General features: G+C 29.6%; 1 protein-coding gene across 3 annotated transcripts in view; it reads left to right on the top strand.

The window, feature by feature from the left end:
• The first annotated feature begins 3,234 nt into the window (after positions 1 to 3,234).
• LOC110664882 (putative disease resistance protein RGA4) overlaps positions 3,235 to 16,453 on the top strand; it is a 54,003-nt gene continuing 40,784 nt past the window's right edge. The window contains exons 1-3 of one of the 3 annotated variants that reach the window (XM_058143833.1): positions 3,235 to 5,711; positions 6,392 to 6,469; positions 7,078 to 7,262. In XM_058143833.1, coding sequence (XP_057999816.1) covers positions 3,737 to 5,711; positions 6,392 to 6,423 — 2,007 coding nt within the window. In that variant the 5' untranslated portion in view covers positions 3,235 to 3,736 and the 3' untranslated portion in view covers positions 6,424 to 6,469; positions 7,078 to 7,262. Of the gene's footprint in view, positions 5,712 to 6,385; positions 6,470 to 7,077; positions 7,263 to 16,453 lie in introns of those variants that run through there. The other 2 variants (XM_058143832.1, XM_058143831.1) reach the window with 2 other exon arrangements.

Here is a 16,453-nt window from a genome sequence, read left to right as displayed (position 1 = left end):
CTAATTTTTTATATAGTTTTTAAATTTTATGTGATTTTAAAATTTGCATATACTTTGAAGGAAATTATTTTATATCTATTCGATTTGTTTTACGAGAAAATATTTATAAGTGAAAGACAAGGGGATTAGTAGTGAAGTGTTCATTAAGAAGTGTGTCTCAAGATTTCAGTACTTGAGGGTCTTGAATTTAACTTATTCATGGTTTTGGGTACTGCCAACAAGTACAGGCGATTTGAAGCATTTGAAATATCTTAATTTATGTCATGACTGGATGATTAGAAGACTCCCTAATTCAATATGTAAGTTACAAAACTTGCAAGTTCTGATACTATTTGGACGTAGGAATCTTCTAGAGTTGCCCAAAGATACAAAGTACATGATTAACCTTAGATGGCTTTGGATAAGTACGAAGCAAAAGTATTTGCCAACGGGTGGAATAGGTTGCTTGAAGGCTCTTAAATTTTTGTTCATTGACAAGTGTCAAAATCTAGAATATTTGTTTGACGACATGCAAGACTAGAAAAAGCTTCGAAAATTGATCGTCCGTTATTGTAGAAGCTTGATATCTTTGCCACAAGATATTAAGTGCCTAACGGCATTGATACTATTTGCATTATTGGATGTGGAAACCTTGATTTGACAATGGAGGAAGGAGAAGACAAACAATAACCAACTCAATTCAGCCTCCAAAAAGTAGAGTTAAGATTGTTGCCAAAATTAGTGAATTTTCCACGATGGCTTATTTGAGGATCTACCAATAATTTAGAAGTCATGAGAATTGAAGATTGTGACGACCTCAGAGAATTACCAAAGTGCCTACAGAACATGGCATCGCTTCAAAAGCTTCGAATCATAGATTGTCCGAAGCTAAACAACAATCTCATACGAAAAGCAAGTGAGAATTAATATGTAAGATTTCAAATAAATTAATTTATATAAAAATCTAATATCATGTATTTACATTTTTTATAAGAATTTCAAAGAAAGTTTTGTTTATTTAAATAAAATTAAAAGTAATAAAAGAAATTTGATCCTCTTTTAGATATGCATACTCAATAAATAATTTTTTAAAAACTAAACGTGTTTTCTTCTAAAAAATTCTCCCAAAAAAAAAAGATATTCTTCAAAATAATTTTTTTTTTAAATATCTTTCATAAAAACTTGAAAGTGAAAGTGTTAAACGCACGTCTCAATTCAGCCTTGGAAGTCTACAACTTGATGGATTGTCAAGCTTAATCCGTTTTCCATAATGGCTGATTTGTATTTCTATCGACAGTTTAAAAGTTATCAAAGTTGACCAACTTATAGGGTATAGTGCATGTTCACCATTGCACTACAATCGCTTGGGTTTGAAATTCAATTATTTGATGTTTTATGTATAATTTATGAATTTAAGAATGGCAGTTTTAAATAATAAAAATGTTATACTTATTTTATTCAATTGTTTTATGTTATGATTTAATATACATTAATAAATTTACATATTAAATCATTTATTCATATAATTAAAATAAAATTCAATATTATAATAAATTAAAAAAGAGCTAATAATATTACAAATTATTATTATTATTATTATTATTATTATTATTATTATTATTATTATTATTGAAAAACAAATAGGGAAAAAAACAACAAATTAGACTGGGATAAGTCCAGGAAAAGTTACCCACACTAATACATAATAGATCTAAGGTAAGAGATGAAAATCACTATCATATATGCTTAAACCTTAACAATAAGTCAATGGAGTGGTTTGATTATATTTTTGCAACAGACTACAAACTACTAACTTAAATAAGTGTAAGGTAATAGTTTCAACCAATTTGATGGCAACATTTCAATGGAATAAAAGGTAGTGTTTTCTCAATACTTGAGATATGGCTACGTTTGTAATCTTCTTCTTTTTTTTTTTTTTTCATTTTAACATACTTATAAAACTGCTACAGAAGCTGCACCAAGTGAGAAAGTTGCACCATTCAGCTTGAGTGCAAGAATGAGACCTTAAAAGGGTGACACTACTGCAATTTTATCTTTGAAAAACACATAGTTTGAGATAAATAAGATATTTATGACTAATAATTATTATTTCAAGCCAAATTTTATCATTAAAGTTAATTTTATTGTAAAAAAATTAGTATTTTTAATAACTAATTAAATTGAATATAAATAAATTTTATATATATATATATATATATATATATACTTTCAACGTATTATGTTTATTGGTATTAAAATAAAGAAAGTATATTTTTCTTTCAATCTAATATACATATTAAAGGTTACTAATTAATCTATTGTTCTTAATCATTAAGATATTAACCATTAATAATTAAAAGTTACAATTACTCACACATGTAACAACAAATTTTGAAATCCTAAAAACATTTTTAAATATCAATCAAAATAATTAATATACTTTTATCATATAATAGTTTATATTTGTGTCATAAAGTAGTTTTTAAAATTAAATAATTTTTGAGAAAAAACTAACTATAAATATTTTAATAATTTTAAATTATTTATATAAATTGAAAAAAAATTAAATTAAAAATTAAAAATAATAAAATGTAAAAAAGAAAATTTCTCATTATTTTCAAAGTGTAGGGCAGGCATAGAAGTGTAAACAAATCAAGCCGCTCGTAAAATATTTGGGATTCGGTTTGATAAAAGTTTTTAAGTTATTTTTTTAATTATTAGTGTAAAAGTTTTTAAGTTATTTTTTTAATTATTAGTGTATATAAAATATTTTAAATTTTATTTTAAAAGTGTAATTAATTTTTTAAATAAAGCCTATACGGATTTAAAATTTTATTTTAATCTTTTTAAATTTAAATATAATTATTACTGTCAAATAAAAAAAAAAGCAATATAAGACTGCTTGTTGTCACAATCACTACTGAAAAAAAACTGAGTTTCACCTTTTGGAGCATAATACTAAGACATTGTTTCTCTGTAATTCATCAGGATTTCACTTCCTTCACCTTTTGGTACGACGTCAGCACTGTTGTTAAACATTATTTTATACTTTTGACATATGGGCAATGCATCAACTCATATGGCTTTGATAGAAAATTAACCTTGAATATTTTATAATGTTTGGTTTGATCATTGTTTTTGTTTTGCGTTGTTTTTATTTGAAGGTTCTTCGATGAAGTTTCTTCAACAAGACAACAACTCCTTGATCATTTCTTTCTGTCAACTGAAAATTAAAAGAACCCATTTTCCCTAATCACCAATTCATTACTCCTCTTCTCTACCCAAACACAATGGCCGACTCATTTCTCTTCAACGTCTCAGAGAGTGTTCTGGGGAAGTTCGGCTCTCTTGCTCTTCAAGAATTTTCCTTGGCATGGGGACTCGAAAGCGATCTTGAAAAGATTAAGGACAACTTGAAAGTCATCAAAGCTGTGCTTTTGGATGCCGAGCAGCAGGGGTCACAGAATCCACGGATAGAAGTTTGGCTGGAGAATCTCAAAGAAGTCCTATACGATGCAGAAGATGTGGTGGATGAGTTCGAATGTGAAGTCTTGCGAAGGCAAGTGGTCAAGTCTGGTAACACCACTCGAAAGGTACGGCGATTCTTTTCTCGCTCTAATCCGCTTACTTTCCGCTTTAGAATGGGACATAAACTAAAGCAGATTAGAGAGAGGGTAGATGAAATCGCAGCTCTTAAGTCTAAGTTTGGTCTTACTGAGCGGATTTTTGATAGGAATATCATTCATGGGGAGAGGAGATGACCCACTCCTTTATAGATGCTTCTAATGTCATTGGGAGGGAACAAGCTAGAGATGACATCATTGAAACGTTGTTGCAATCTGTTGATGGTGAAAATGTCTCCATTATTCCAATTGTTGGAATAGGAGGTATTGGGAAGACTACACTTGCTAAATTGGTTTATAATGATCAAAGGATAGCTACTCATTTTGAGTTGAAGTTATGGGTTTGTGTTTCCGATGTTTTTGAATTAGATAAGGTGATTATTAAAATTCTTGACTCTGCATCTACTGGTCAACGATATGCGGATATGGGTATAGACCAATTACAAAGAACCTTGCGAGAGGCTTTGAATGGAAAGAAATATTTACTCATCCTAGATGATGTGTGGAGCGAGGACCCTAGAAAATGGGGTGAACTGAAAACATTGATAATGGGAGGTGCCGATGGAAGTAAAATTGTAGTTACCACTCGTAGCCAACGTGTTGCTGAAATTATGGGCACAGTCTCTGCTCTCAATTTGAGTCTTCTTTCACACCAGGATTGTTTGTCTTTGTTTTTTAAATGTGCATTTGAAGGACAACAAGAAAAACAAAATCCAAACTTGAAAAGAATTGGGGAAGAAATTGTGAGAAAATGCAAAGGAGTTCCTTTGGCAGTGATAACATTAGGATCTCTGCTTTACTCTGTAACTGATGAGCGCGAATGGGAATTTATAAGAGATAATGAGATATGGAAATTAGAGCAAAAGGAAGATGACATTTTGCCTGCTTTAAGATTGAGCTATGAACACTTGCCATCTTACTTGAAAAGATGCTTTGCATATTGTTCAATTTTTCCCAAGGATTATGTAATGGATGATATTGAATTGGTTTATTTATGGATGGCAAATGGACTTGTTCAATCTTCCAATGAGAATCAAGAGTTAGAAGATATTGGCTTACGCTATTTTAAAGAGCTGTGTTCTAGATGTTTCTTCCAAGATTTTTCTGAATATGCTGGTAATGTTAAATGTAAAATGCATGATCTAATACATGATCTAGCATTATCAGTCACACAAAATGAATGCTCAATGGTAAGGACCAGCACTCAACAGATTCCCAAAAGTGTTCGACATATATCTTTTCCTTATCCTGAATTACTTCCAAATGATCTTCCTGAATCATTACAAAACCTGGATCGTGTGCGAACCATTTGCTGTGAAAGTGAAAGAAAAGAGGGGATTAGTAGTGAAGCGTTTATTAAGACGTGTTTCTCAAGATTTCAGTACTTGAGATTCTTGAATTTGAGTCATTCAAGGTTTGAGGTGCTGCCAACAAGTATAGGCAATTTGAAGCATTTGAAATATCTTAATTTATGGCGGTGCCATACCATCCAAAGACTCCCTAATTCCATATGTAAGCTACAAAGCTTGCAAGTTCTACTACTATATGGATGTTGGAGTCTTGAAGAGTTGCCCAAAGATATAAAGTACATGATTAACCTTAGATGGCTTTGGATAAGTATGAAGCAAAATTATTTACCAACGGGTGGAATAGGTTGCTTGAAGTCTCTTCGATTTTTGTTCATTAGCTGGTGTGATAATCTAGAATATTTGTTTGAAGACATGCAAGGCCTAAAAAAGCTTCGAAGATTGATCATCAGTGATTGTAGAAGGTTGATATCTTTGCCACAAAGTATTAAATGCCTAACGGCATTAGAAACTCTTTGTATTAAAGGATGTGAAAACCTTGATTTGATAATGGAGGAAGGAGAAGAGAATCAATACCCAACTCAATTCAGCCTCCAAAAACTAGAGTTAGAATCCTTGCCAAAATTAGTGGAGTTTCCACAATGGCTTATTCGAGGATCTACCAACAGTTTAAAAGTTATGAAAGTTGAACGCTGTAAAAACCTCAGAAAATTACCAGAATGCCTACAGAACATGGCATCACTTCAAGAGGTTCAAATAAGAGATTGTCCTCAGCTAAACAACGATCCCATACGAAAAGCAGGTGAGAATTAATATATAAGAGTATGGTCCTAATTTTAAATAATTCTAATAGTTTTGGTTTGAATAATTAGTCAATTTGGTTTCATTTTCTATTATTCTTCAAACATCTTGCATTCTATAAATAATATATAAGCTTCTTCTTAAACCAAGTAGATGTACTCTGTTTAACAAATTGAAACTGTCCTAAATTGAATATTATTTTGATTAAGTTTAATAAAAAAATGTATTTAAAAATATTTTCTATAACATAACACTATGATAATTTTTTAAGAGCAAATACCAATTAATGATATTGTTGAATAATATACATTCAAATCTAATAATAATAATAATAATGAAATATAGATTAAATTGAAATGATTATAATGAAATATAGGTTAAATTTTAAATGATTATTTAGTAACAAATTAAAATTGATCTTTTTAATAATAATAATAATAATGAAATATAGATTAAATTGAAATGATTATTATGAAATATAGGTTAAATTTTAAATGATTATTTAGGAACAAATTAAAAATGATCTTTGTAATGGTAGTAATATTTCATTACGTAGGGCTATCTGCTTGTATTTTTTATATAATAATATAATGAACCTTTTTCCTCGTTTGAATATTCATATGGTTCTATGTACAGTTATGATAATTTGACATTTTTCTTCTCTCTAGTCTCAAGTGGCAGACGTGGCAAGTCTAAGCACATCCCTGAGTTGAGCACTTGAGTTTGCATGTGGACATTTCAAAATTAGAAGAGCAGCTGGTGAGATTTTCTTCTAAATTTGTACTATTTGGGACTAAGAGCAACCGGTGGTTTTGTAGGGAGAGATTGCTGCTTGTTGAGAGAAAGAAGGTGAAATTCACAAAGAGAAAGAAAACATTTGGGAGAGAGAGAGAGAGAGAGAGAGAGAGAGGAAGAGAGAAAAAAAAATGTTTAATTTCCGTAAGGTTCAATTTAATACTTTTTTATTAAATTAGTTAGAAAATGTATATATTGTAAAAATAGGAAAGCTATAGAAACTTAATATAAGAAATAATAAAAGTTTAAGGGGCAATAAAAAAATAATTAATTTAGAAAAAAAAAATTAAGGCTTAAAAGATGAACTTCATCGTTATAAAATAGATATAATTAGGTACGTATATATGCACGTGTCATTATGAAATAAAGATGTAACGTCCCAATTTTCATGTAGTTTTTTTTTTTAAATTTGCAAATAATTTGAATGGAATTATTTTATATTTTTTCGATTTGTTTTATGACAATACAACCCAGGTGCTACACTATAGTAGAAGCTTTGGCAGCCATGTCTCTTAATTGTTTTTATTTTTTAATTTTTTTAAATAAGTAATGGTTTGCATTTTTTTTTTCAGGTGACTGAACAATAATTCTACGGGGGAGTTATTTCTATCTATCTTTTCTGCAGTGTATCTTTTATTTATTAATATTGTCATATTTTAAAGCTCTATATTGACCGTTTGTATTTTTTTTATTTTGAAACTGTAAAATATTTTATGGATAACTGTATGAGAGTCGAGCTAAGTTCTCCGAATATTATGCATTTACTGTTGTGAATATATTAAAATGGTTTATGAATTGCTTTAAATTTAATAATTTCAAATAAAATTTGTGAGTTGGGTTTAAAATTTAATACCTTTAATTGAAATTTTATGGGTGGAATTAAGCTTTGTCAGGGTTGGCAAGTCCAATTATATCATGTATATAATACAAATTCCTGCTGCTTTTATCTTTACCAAAATCAGTTGCAAATGTACTGTTGATAGTGAACTAAGTTTTATTATATGCTACTATAAAGAAATAATTTTTGCACGTGCCTATAATTGTAGGCCTTCTGACAATTTGACATTTCTCATGCCTTTGGAAATGGCAGGTCCAATCCAAGTATGTCCATGAGTTGAATTTACATGTGAGCTTTTTCAAGTCTCATTGGTGAGAGTCTCATAAAATAGCTTTATTCAGTAAATTAATGTTCAATTATACCAAAATATTCACACGTAAAACAATTTAAATTTAGAGAATTATGCTTAACTTGACTTGATTCAGTAGCTAAAAGTATATCACTCTTCTAGTAGATTTAGATTCAAGCCCTTGTTTCTTAACTCTCCTAGGAACAAAAAAAAAAAAAATTAAAGCACTTAAAAGGAATTTTTTTACTGTGTTAGGTTCTTTAAATACGTTGAAACTTTCACTTATTTATATTTTTGCTTATATATTGCAGTTATTGTTGTGGGAGTTAAACCAAAATTATAAGCAAGCGAAGATCTTAATGTTGATTTATTAGTCTTTGTATTTAATGTTACATGCTGATTTGTGTTGTTAAGTTTTCAAATAATATGTGCAAATTGTTTGTATTTGCTGCTTTGTTAGAGGGCTTTTACTGCGTTTATATTAAACTTATTTGAGAAGTATTACCCAAATATTTGCTTCTTCTTTCTAGAAGTATATATATGTTAGTTTTTGGCTAGGAATAATAATAAGTGGAACACATTAGGGTTTGCTATTTTCAATTCCATGTCACGGAGGTCATTTCATAGGGTCTGGACAAGGTGTTTCATCACAATTATTTGCATTCTTTCTTTTGAAGTAGGAATCTGTGTAAATGGTCTTTCTATTCTCTTATGTTTTTACGACTACTTTGAATACTATATACTTTATCATAAGATCACAAATCTCTTTAATTTATTTTCTTTATAAAATATATAGTAGCAAGTACAATACCAAAATAATCAAAATTACACTTATTTCAAAAATAGCGACGCAAAATGGTACTAAATACACAAACTTAACTAAATCAAACTTTTGAACTTATTTTATCCAAAATTTGCTAATTGTTGCTCTTACTCATGTCCCTGAAAGGAATAGACAGAAAAAGGAGAGTGATTATATCAACCTAGTGGATAATTACATGGGGAAAGAAAGGCTAATTTTAATTATATATATAATTTGAATTGAACTTATAAAGGTTGATTTTTAATTACAAATTTTAATATACCAAGCTAAATATAATCACGTCATCTATTAGTTAGATAATATATTTATCCACATTAATATTAAGTTTTAATCAAATTTTATGAATGTTTAATTGAATATATTATTTATAATTATATTATTTTTTATTATTTAATTAAATTTAGAATTTATTTAAATTTAAATTTGTTAGTTCTACTTTATTTATCTTTCAAGTTTTTTTTATTGCAGTCCAATTTTAACTAGAATAGATACTCTAAGAGTCATGTTCATAATTGGAGTAAAGTATTTTGTGATAATAAAAATGAAAGGCTAAAAATAAAGTGTCTTTTAGTTTTTGGAGATTCTAGTGTTGATCCTGGAAATAACAAATGGCTTTCCATTTTCATAAAGGCAACTTCTTTAGATGTCCAACTCTATTGTGTATGTGAATAAGAACAACTTAATATTTAGTGATGAAAGTCCACAAAATTTTTGTTGGTATCTAACTATCTATATATGCATTATTTTTGGCCAAAGACTCTAAACTAGAGAAATTATTGAGTATATTTGATGTGTGAGATTTTAGTGCATTTTTTACTTACATATATGTAGACTTTCTACGAATTTTGAATTTGAATTTGAATTTTTGTTTTAGTTTAGTGTCGGACTTGAAAAATTAATTTTTTTATATTTTTAAATAATAAAAATTAACTTTCAAAATATTTATCTGTTAAATTGTCAAATATTTTTTTAAAAATTAAAACTTAAGAATAAAAAAAAATGACGGAATAAAATTTGAAGAACCGTATTTTCTCACAACTTCTGTGTTTGGGTGTTTTCGTTACCTTTTATTATTATTTTATTTTTAATTTATTTTATACATTTTACAATTAAATTAAATTTTAATAATTTATTCAACAATAATTATTATCTAAATAAGATATAATTTACAAAAGAAAATAAAAATTAAAAAAAATATAAGTATTACTAAATTCGTTAAGATTACTTTTAATTAAATAATTACTAAATAAATTAAAATAATTATATTATAAATAAAAATATAATTAATTTTTACAAAAAATTATTAATTGGTGCACGTGTAATGATAAATTAGCACTCTCTATTTTAATTGGCTAAAAAATAATATAAAATTTTATTATTATTTACAAAACTTTTTAACTTGATTGGTTAGATTAATTTCTATTTAAATCTAAATTCTATTATATTAATATTTATTAGTTGAGTTGATGAGTGAATTACCTTAAGATTTAATTTTTAAAATTAAAAGCTATAAATTTGATTGTAAAATAGCCAACTCATCAATTTTAAGTTTATAGTCAATGATGAAAAATTATATTTATTTATACAACAATATATAATAAAATTTATTATAGATATTAACTTTTTTAATTACAACATTACTTTATCACTTAATTAATTAAATTAAAATCTTAAAATTTTTTAATAATTTTATACTTAATAATATATATATATCTTTCAATTTTTCTTTCATTAGTAAATTCATGTATTTTTTTTTTCATTTCTTTATAATTAAATCATATATGTAATTTTTCTCTCTTCATATTTGTTTTTATTAGGAACAGGTTCTCTCCCTAATATTGAGGTCCTATTCTATCTATTATTAGTTTTTTTGTCCATGAAGCGAGTTTTTTTTTTTTTAATATTTGAATGAGCTATTTGGTAGTTCGAAGTACAACATGGATAGTTGATTTCTTTTGATTGGATACTTTAAATTTTCATGTACGGATAATGATCTTCTATTAATGAAGTATGATAGTGCACCTGTTTCTTTATTGATGTTTGGCAGTTTAATCTCTTTTGTGGGTCATATAAGTAATCACAAAGCTCCCGAAAATGACACTATTATAGAAAGCTTTTTTGATCGTTTAAAATAAAAATGGACCACTTGCTACTTAGAAGATTATTTTACTCTACTCAAACCATTTCTGAACAGAAAATTTTAATTGTCTATATTTGTTTTTTTTTTTTTTCTTTCTCGTATAAGAATATTATGTTACTTATCTTGTGATTCTTATTAATGAATTACCAAATTTTATTAAAAAAAATTCTTTCAAATTTCCAATAATTTACAAATACGTTTAATTTTTTATATATTAATAAAAAATACACAATAAATTTGATTTTAAAAAATACATTTTAAGTAATAAGAATTTCATAAAATTAAAATGAAAAAAATTAAAAAAAAATTACGATATTAGAAACTTAATAGAATTTTCATGCATTATATCATATATAAAAAATTTTGTATAAAAAAAAAATTTAAATCATGAGTTTATGTGGCGAATAAAACAACTTGCAATGCACGACAAGAAAAAAAAAACTAGTTTAACTATAAAAATGAGAGAAAAAGTGAGCAAAATAATATATTTTTTTCCTTTTCTAGAAAGTAGCAAAATAATAATTTTATGTTTTTTTATCTGTTAACTAATTGTTGTAGTTTAAGAGGATTTTTTTTAAATACAATTAAAATTGAGGAATTTTATTGTAACAAACTAAGATTTAGATACAGTAATAAAATAATTCCTTAAGTTCAAGACGGTCGATGCAATTTATAATCATTCTTCATTGAGATCAGAAATGAAGGTTGGCTCCATATAAGATCTCTAGTCCTATGAGCATTGATGCTGATGCATGCTTCCAAAGAGCTTCTACATATGCTGATTCAGCTGGTACTCACATTGCTCCATAATTCCAATCTTGGAGCATCAATTCTCAGAAACTTCAAATAGATCTAAAGGAAGAGAGGTTGTTACCAACACAGGTTGTGCTATGATACGATGAAGAATAAAAGAAAAGATAAATAAATAAAAATGAGTGAAATGAATTGAATCCTTTATTGATTAACTACTATATTTAGACTTAATTGTACAAACCATCCCTGAACTTAGGTGGTACTTCCATTTCTGCCTTAAACTTTAATTTATTAAAATAAAATCATTAAACTTCATTTTTATTGCAGAGAAAGTCCTTCTCGCCAGAATCTGATGTGAGCTCTGGTTAAATGAATACGTGGCTTCCTAACATGGCTTTTTAAATAATAAAAGTAAAAAAAAAATCATGTCACATTTTCACCCCTTCATATGAGATAGTAAGGGTGATTATCTCTCTAAAATTCTTCTCCATTTCTTTCTTTCTCTCTCACTATTTCTCTTCTTCTTCTCCTCTTAAGATATCCTCCTTTCCACAGTCATCAACTCCCTCATTGACGTTTCCTCCGCTTATCAAATTTCCATTTGTAGAAACTAAACATCTAAACCAAAGTGGAAAAACCCATAGAGATCTAACCCTAGAAAAGCCCAAAGAGGGAATGAAATAACAAAATTAGTAGTTGTATAATTGACAGATTAAGGATCACCAAGAGGATTATAATAGCTTGAATCCAAAGCAGAGGTAGAAGCACCAAGAGGAAGCTGTAAAGTAGAAAGCTTTAGATTGAGGTCGATCATGGGGCTTGCATTCTGTGGTGGTGGCACTGTATCAATATAGAGGAATAGCTAGGATGTTGTGGGTCAAACTGAAGAGAGACATTGTGAGGGACAAGGATAACAGGTTAGTTGATGACATGTAAATGGAAATTTCTCCAAAAATTTGTCAATAGTTGTTGAGATTTCCCTTACTTCAAGCTCCAACCTTGCTGGTTGAGAGGAAATGGGGCGGCGCTGCAACAATGATTGTGTGTCACACCCTACTCCTCTGTAAGGCATAACATGATCCCGTAGTATACCTAATGAATTACCAACTTCATCTACTGATAACCTATTAAATACACTACAAGGGATTTTAAACATTTTCTTACTTCATTTTAGAGTGGTGAGCACTATTTATAAGTGTTAATTTTTTTTTTTGAACTGAAGTGAAACAGCTAACACATTTGAAGAATTAATAATTTCTATAAAAATTTTGGTAGAGTGCCATCTGTATTTTGAATAAAACAGTTCTTCAAAAACCTGCAAAAAACACTTACAATATTTTGTTCAATCCCCAAACTCCAATATTGAATCAACACAATAAGTTTCGCAACATTTGGCAACTCAAATCCATAATAATTTTTCCAGTGTTTTCAAAACTGAGATAAAAGAAATATATTACAAATTTTACAAGCCAAAATAATTCACAATTTATTTTATAACTTCAATGTACAATTTTAATTTACAACTACTCTAAACCAATAACACTATATACATACAGTGAATATGCATTACAATACAAAATATAAAATATGGTATACTCAATATACTCGATGATCTCTCAATATAGCACTAGCAGCCTAGTCTGCTGCCCTGTCAGTCTATCTACCTACGACAGCAATGAAAAGCTATCGCTGAGCTAATGTCTCAGTGGTGCACAACATTAACCAAATACAACTTTAGATCACAAATCATAAGTCATATAAATAGTGGATACTTAAAACCATAGTTAAATTCAAAGACACTGAATGTCATAAAGAATTTAAACTCTATTTCACAATATCACAATAAGTATCAATAAATCACACACACTCACACAGCTTAATCATGTTGCCAAAGTTCAATTCATCCCAAAAGCTGATGGCTAGTGAGGAATTCAATTCATCCCAAAAGCCGATGGCTAGTGAGGAATAACATAGCTAGCTAGCAATAATATGAGTACTCATTCTATTCGTCCTCAACAAGCATACACCTCAACACTTCAGCCAGAGAGGGAATTCAATTCATCCCACTAGACAAGCTAGCGAGGAATTCAATCAATATACATGATTGCTATGGTTTCAAACCATTTACAATGCTTTTCAATCAATAAGTATCCATCAAATATCATTCAAACAATTTTTCACAATTTAAAACAATAACATATAATTTGTCATAATTTATTTCAATTGAAAAATTCAAAAGAAATAATTGTTGTGCACAAACCTCTAATAACTGTCTCTTGGCTCTGACTCAGTGTTTCCTTCCCCTTCCCAGAGTCTTTGCTAATAGAAACACACAATTTGAAGTGTTTCAGTACTCATTTAAACTGTCTCTAAGAATAAATCTTAATACTTAACTTATTGAATTCTAGAATAAAGCTTAATACTTAACTTATTGAATTCTATTATTTCCTTAGTCAACCTAAGATGTTGACCCTCGATGCACTCTAGGTGAATTAGGTTTTAATGTTACCAATATGTCACATTTGTAGCCTTTTAGTATTGGTACGTGTTACCAAATTCATTTCCAACTATGTTGCATTTTATTGCAATTTGCCGGATTTCAGTATACTAATTTGACCTAGTTGGATGACCTAGTTCCCTAGGTTTTCGGGTTTCGATCAAAACTACAAACTTGTAGGTCTATGTCTTATTGCACGCGGGGAAAAATTTTAGGTCATTCTGAGTTATGTAGACCAAGTTATGGTCAATCTACCAATGCTGGACAGAATGTACCAAAATGGTAGCTTTAGGTCATTTTTAGGTCACTTTTGGTTCGGCCAGTTTTTGGACCTGAATTTGTGCAAGTTATTTGGCTTGGTTCTGGCCATTTCTGGGCTTTGGTGTCTTCATAAGAATTGCAGATATATGTCTCAACTATTCATGATAAAAATTCCAGGTCAATTGGACCTGTTTTGAGTGAGTTATGGCCAAAATACCAACTACTGCCCAAATGGTCAATTTTCAGGCTTTCAAAGCACTAATCCGGATTTGGTCATTTTTCAAGTCACCTTCTAGGCAGAATTTTGGTAAGCTTCCTTCATGAAAGTTGGGACATTTTGTGCCTAGTTTCACCTCCAATTGGTTTTATACCAATTAGAGTCACAGACTTAAGGTTCTAAGCCAAAACATACATTGCCCTATTGCACATTGCTCACCCTTTACCAATTACACATCCTATGTTTACCAAGTCACTCTTCCATGCAAATTCTGGTTTGTACCATAACATTAACACATTTAGCAACTCATTTTTGGTCATTTTGGTAGCTTATAACCATCCTCAATATGCACACTATAACCCAGAATTTTTCCAAGTCCAATTACAATAATTAAACACATGAATGCACCTCATTTACATGTCCAAATTCAAACCTTTATATACAAATACATGCTGCCATCCATAACAACATAATTCAACAATATAATTCCATAAACCAAACCATGAAACAACACATTTTGATCATCTTCATAAGGCTGCCACAAATTTACACATATCCATCAATTGCCATTTTCACTTTTTAAGCTTCCAAATCATACCTTACACATGGAATTCAAGTGCAATACAATCAAACATTTAAATCATCATTCAAACCACTATTTACATGCAAGTATAAACTGTTCTTATTGAAGTTCCATGGCTGCCAAATTGTACCTCTCCATTAACTCATCAAACTTCAAAAATCCTTCCACAATTCAACTACCCACAATACCCATTCAAAGTTTAATGAAATAATAATTAAAAATACATACTTACCACTTTTGAAATTCTTCAAAACCTCACCAAAACTTAATTTTCTTGCTGCCTATCTACTGCCCAAGTTGTGTAAAACAACTTTAGTGAAGAAATCAAGTGGAAAAGGTGCTTCCTTCATACTTGCATGGAGCTTGGAAAAGGTTCGGCCATGGAGGTTTCTCTTCCTCTTGGTTTCGGTTGGTTTTGGCAAGGTGAGGAAGATGAAGTTATTTTCTGCCACAATATGTTTAGTGGTCCACTTAAGTGGAGTTAGTGGAGCACCATTAAACATTTTAATGTTTATTTATTCTAAAGTTTCCAAATTCCCACATTTAACTCCTATCTTTTGCTATTTAAATTATGTACCACCAATTTAATTTTTCATGACATTTTCCAAGTGTAATATCATTTATTTTTAATGGACATTTAGGTCAAAAGACAACTCGTAGTGTCAAATGACCACAATACCCCTATTCAGGTTGCATTCCCCATTTTTCAGTAACACCGAGTTTTGTCGTTTTCTCGATTTCTCGTTTTTCTTTGTACTGATTAATTAATTTTTCTTTGATATTTCTAATGATATTTATACTTCAATATGTCTTTAATTATGTCTTAAAAATATTTTTCAGGGTTCCCACGGTCCAGGCTAGTCAACGGTCCACGCCGTAACTTCCTGCTTTGTCACCCATCGCTATGGTTCTCATTGCTTAACTTGGTTACATTTCATTGCTATTATTTTTCCTTTGTTTTTCCTTGTATTTTCTTTTCTTGCATTTCATTATTTTATGTCTCCTCACTCATATCTAAGTGTAGTTCTAAGCATCCTAACTGTCCGGACAACACTGGTCATAGGAACAGTAGAACACACTACCGAACATAGGGGTGTTACAATTCTCCCCCCCTTAAAATAAATTTCATCTCAAAATTTTACCTGGCATTAGTCTCTGAATAGCTGTGGGTGTTGTCTCCTCATATCCTCTTCACGTTCCCAAGTAGCTTCCTGGCCTGAATGATGGTTCCACAGCACTTTAACTAGGTGTATCTGTTTATTCCTCAGCTGCTTCACCTCATATGCCAGAATTTCTATGGGTTTTTCCTCATATGAGAGGTCTAGATTTACCTCAATTTCTTCAACTGATAGTACATGAGATGGGTCAGATCTGTACCTCCTTAACATGGACACATGGAAGACACTGTGTATCCTTTCTAGCTCTGGAGGTAATGCTAGCCGATATGCCAAAGGACCCACTCTTTCCAGAACCTCATATGGTCCGATGAAACGAGGACTCAGTTTCCCCTTTCTGCCAAATCTCATAATTCTCTTCCAAGGAGAAAC

The sequence above is a fragment of the Hevea brasiliensis genome, chromosome 3 (genome assembly GCF_030052815.1).
Source record: "Hevea brasiliensis isolate MT/VB/25A 57/8 chromosome 3, ASM3005281v1, whole genome shotgun sequence".
Lineage (NCBI taxonomy): Eukaryota > Viridiplantae > Streptophyta > Magnoliopsida > Malpighiales > Euphorbiaceae > Hevea > Hevea brasiliensis.
The sequence above is the reverse complement of the archived record's forward strand: the minus strand, read 5'-3'. Positions and strand labels throughout refer to the sequence as shown.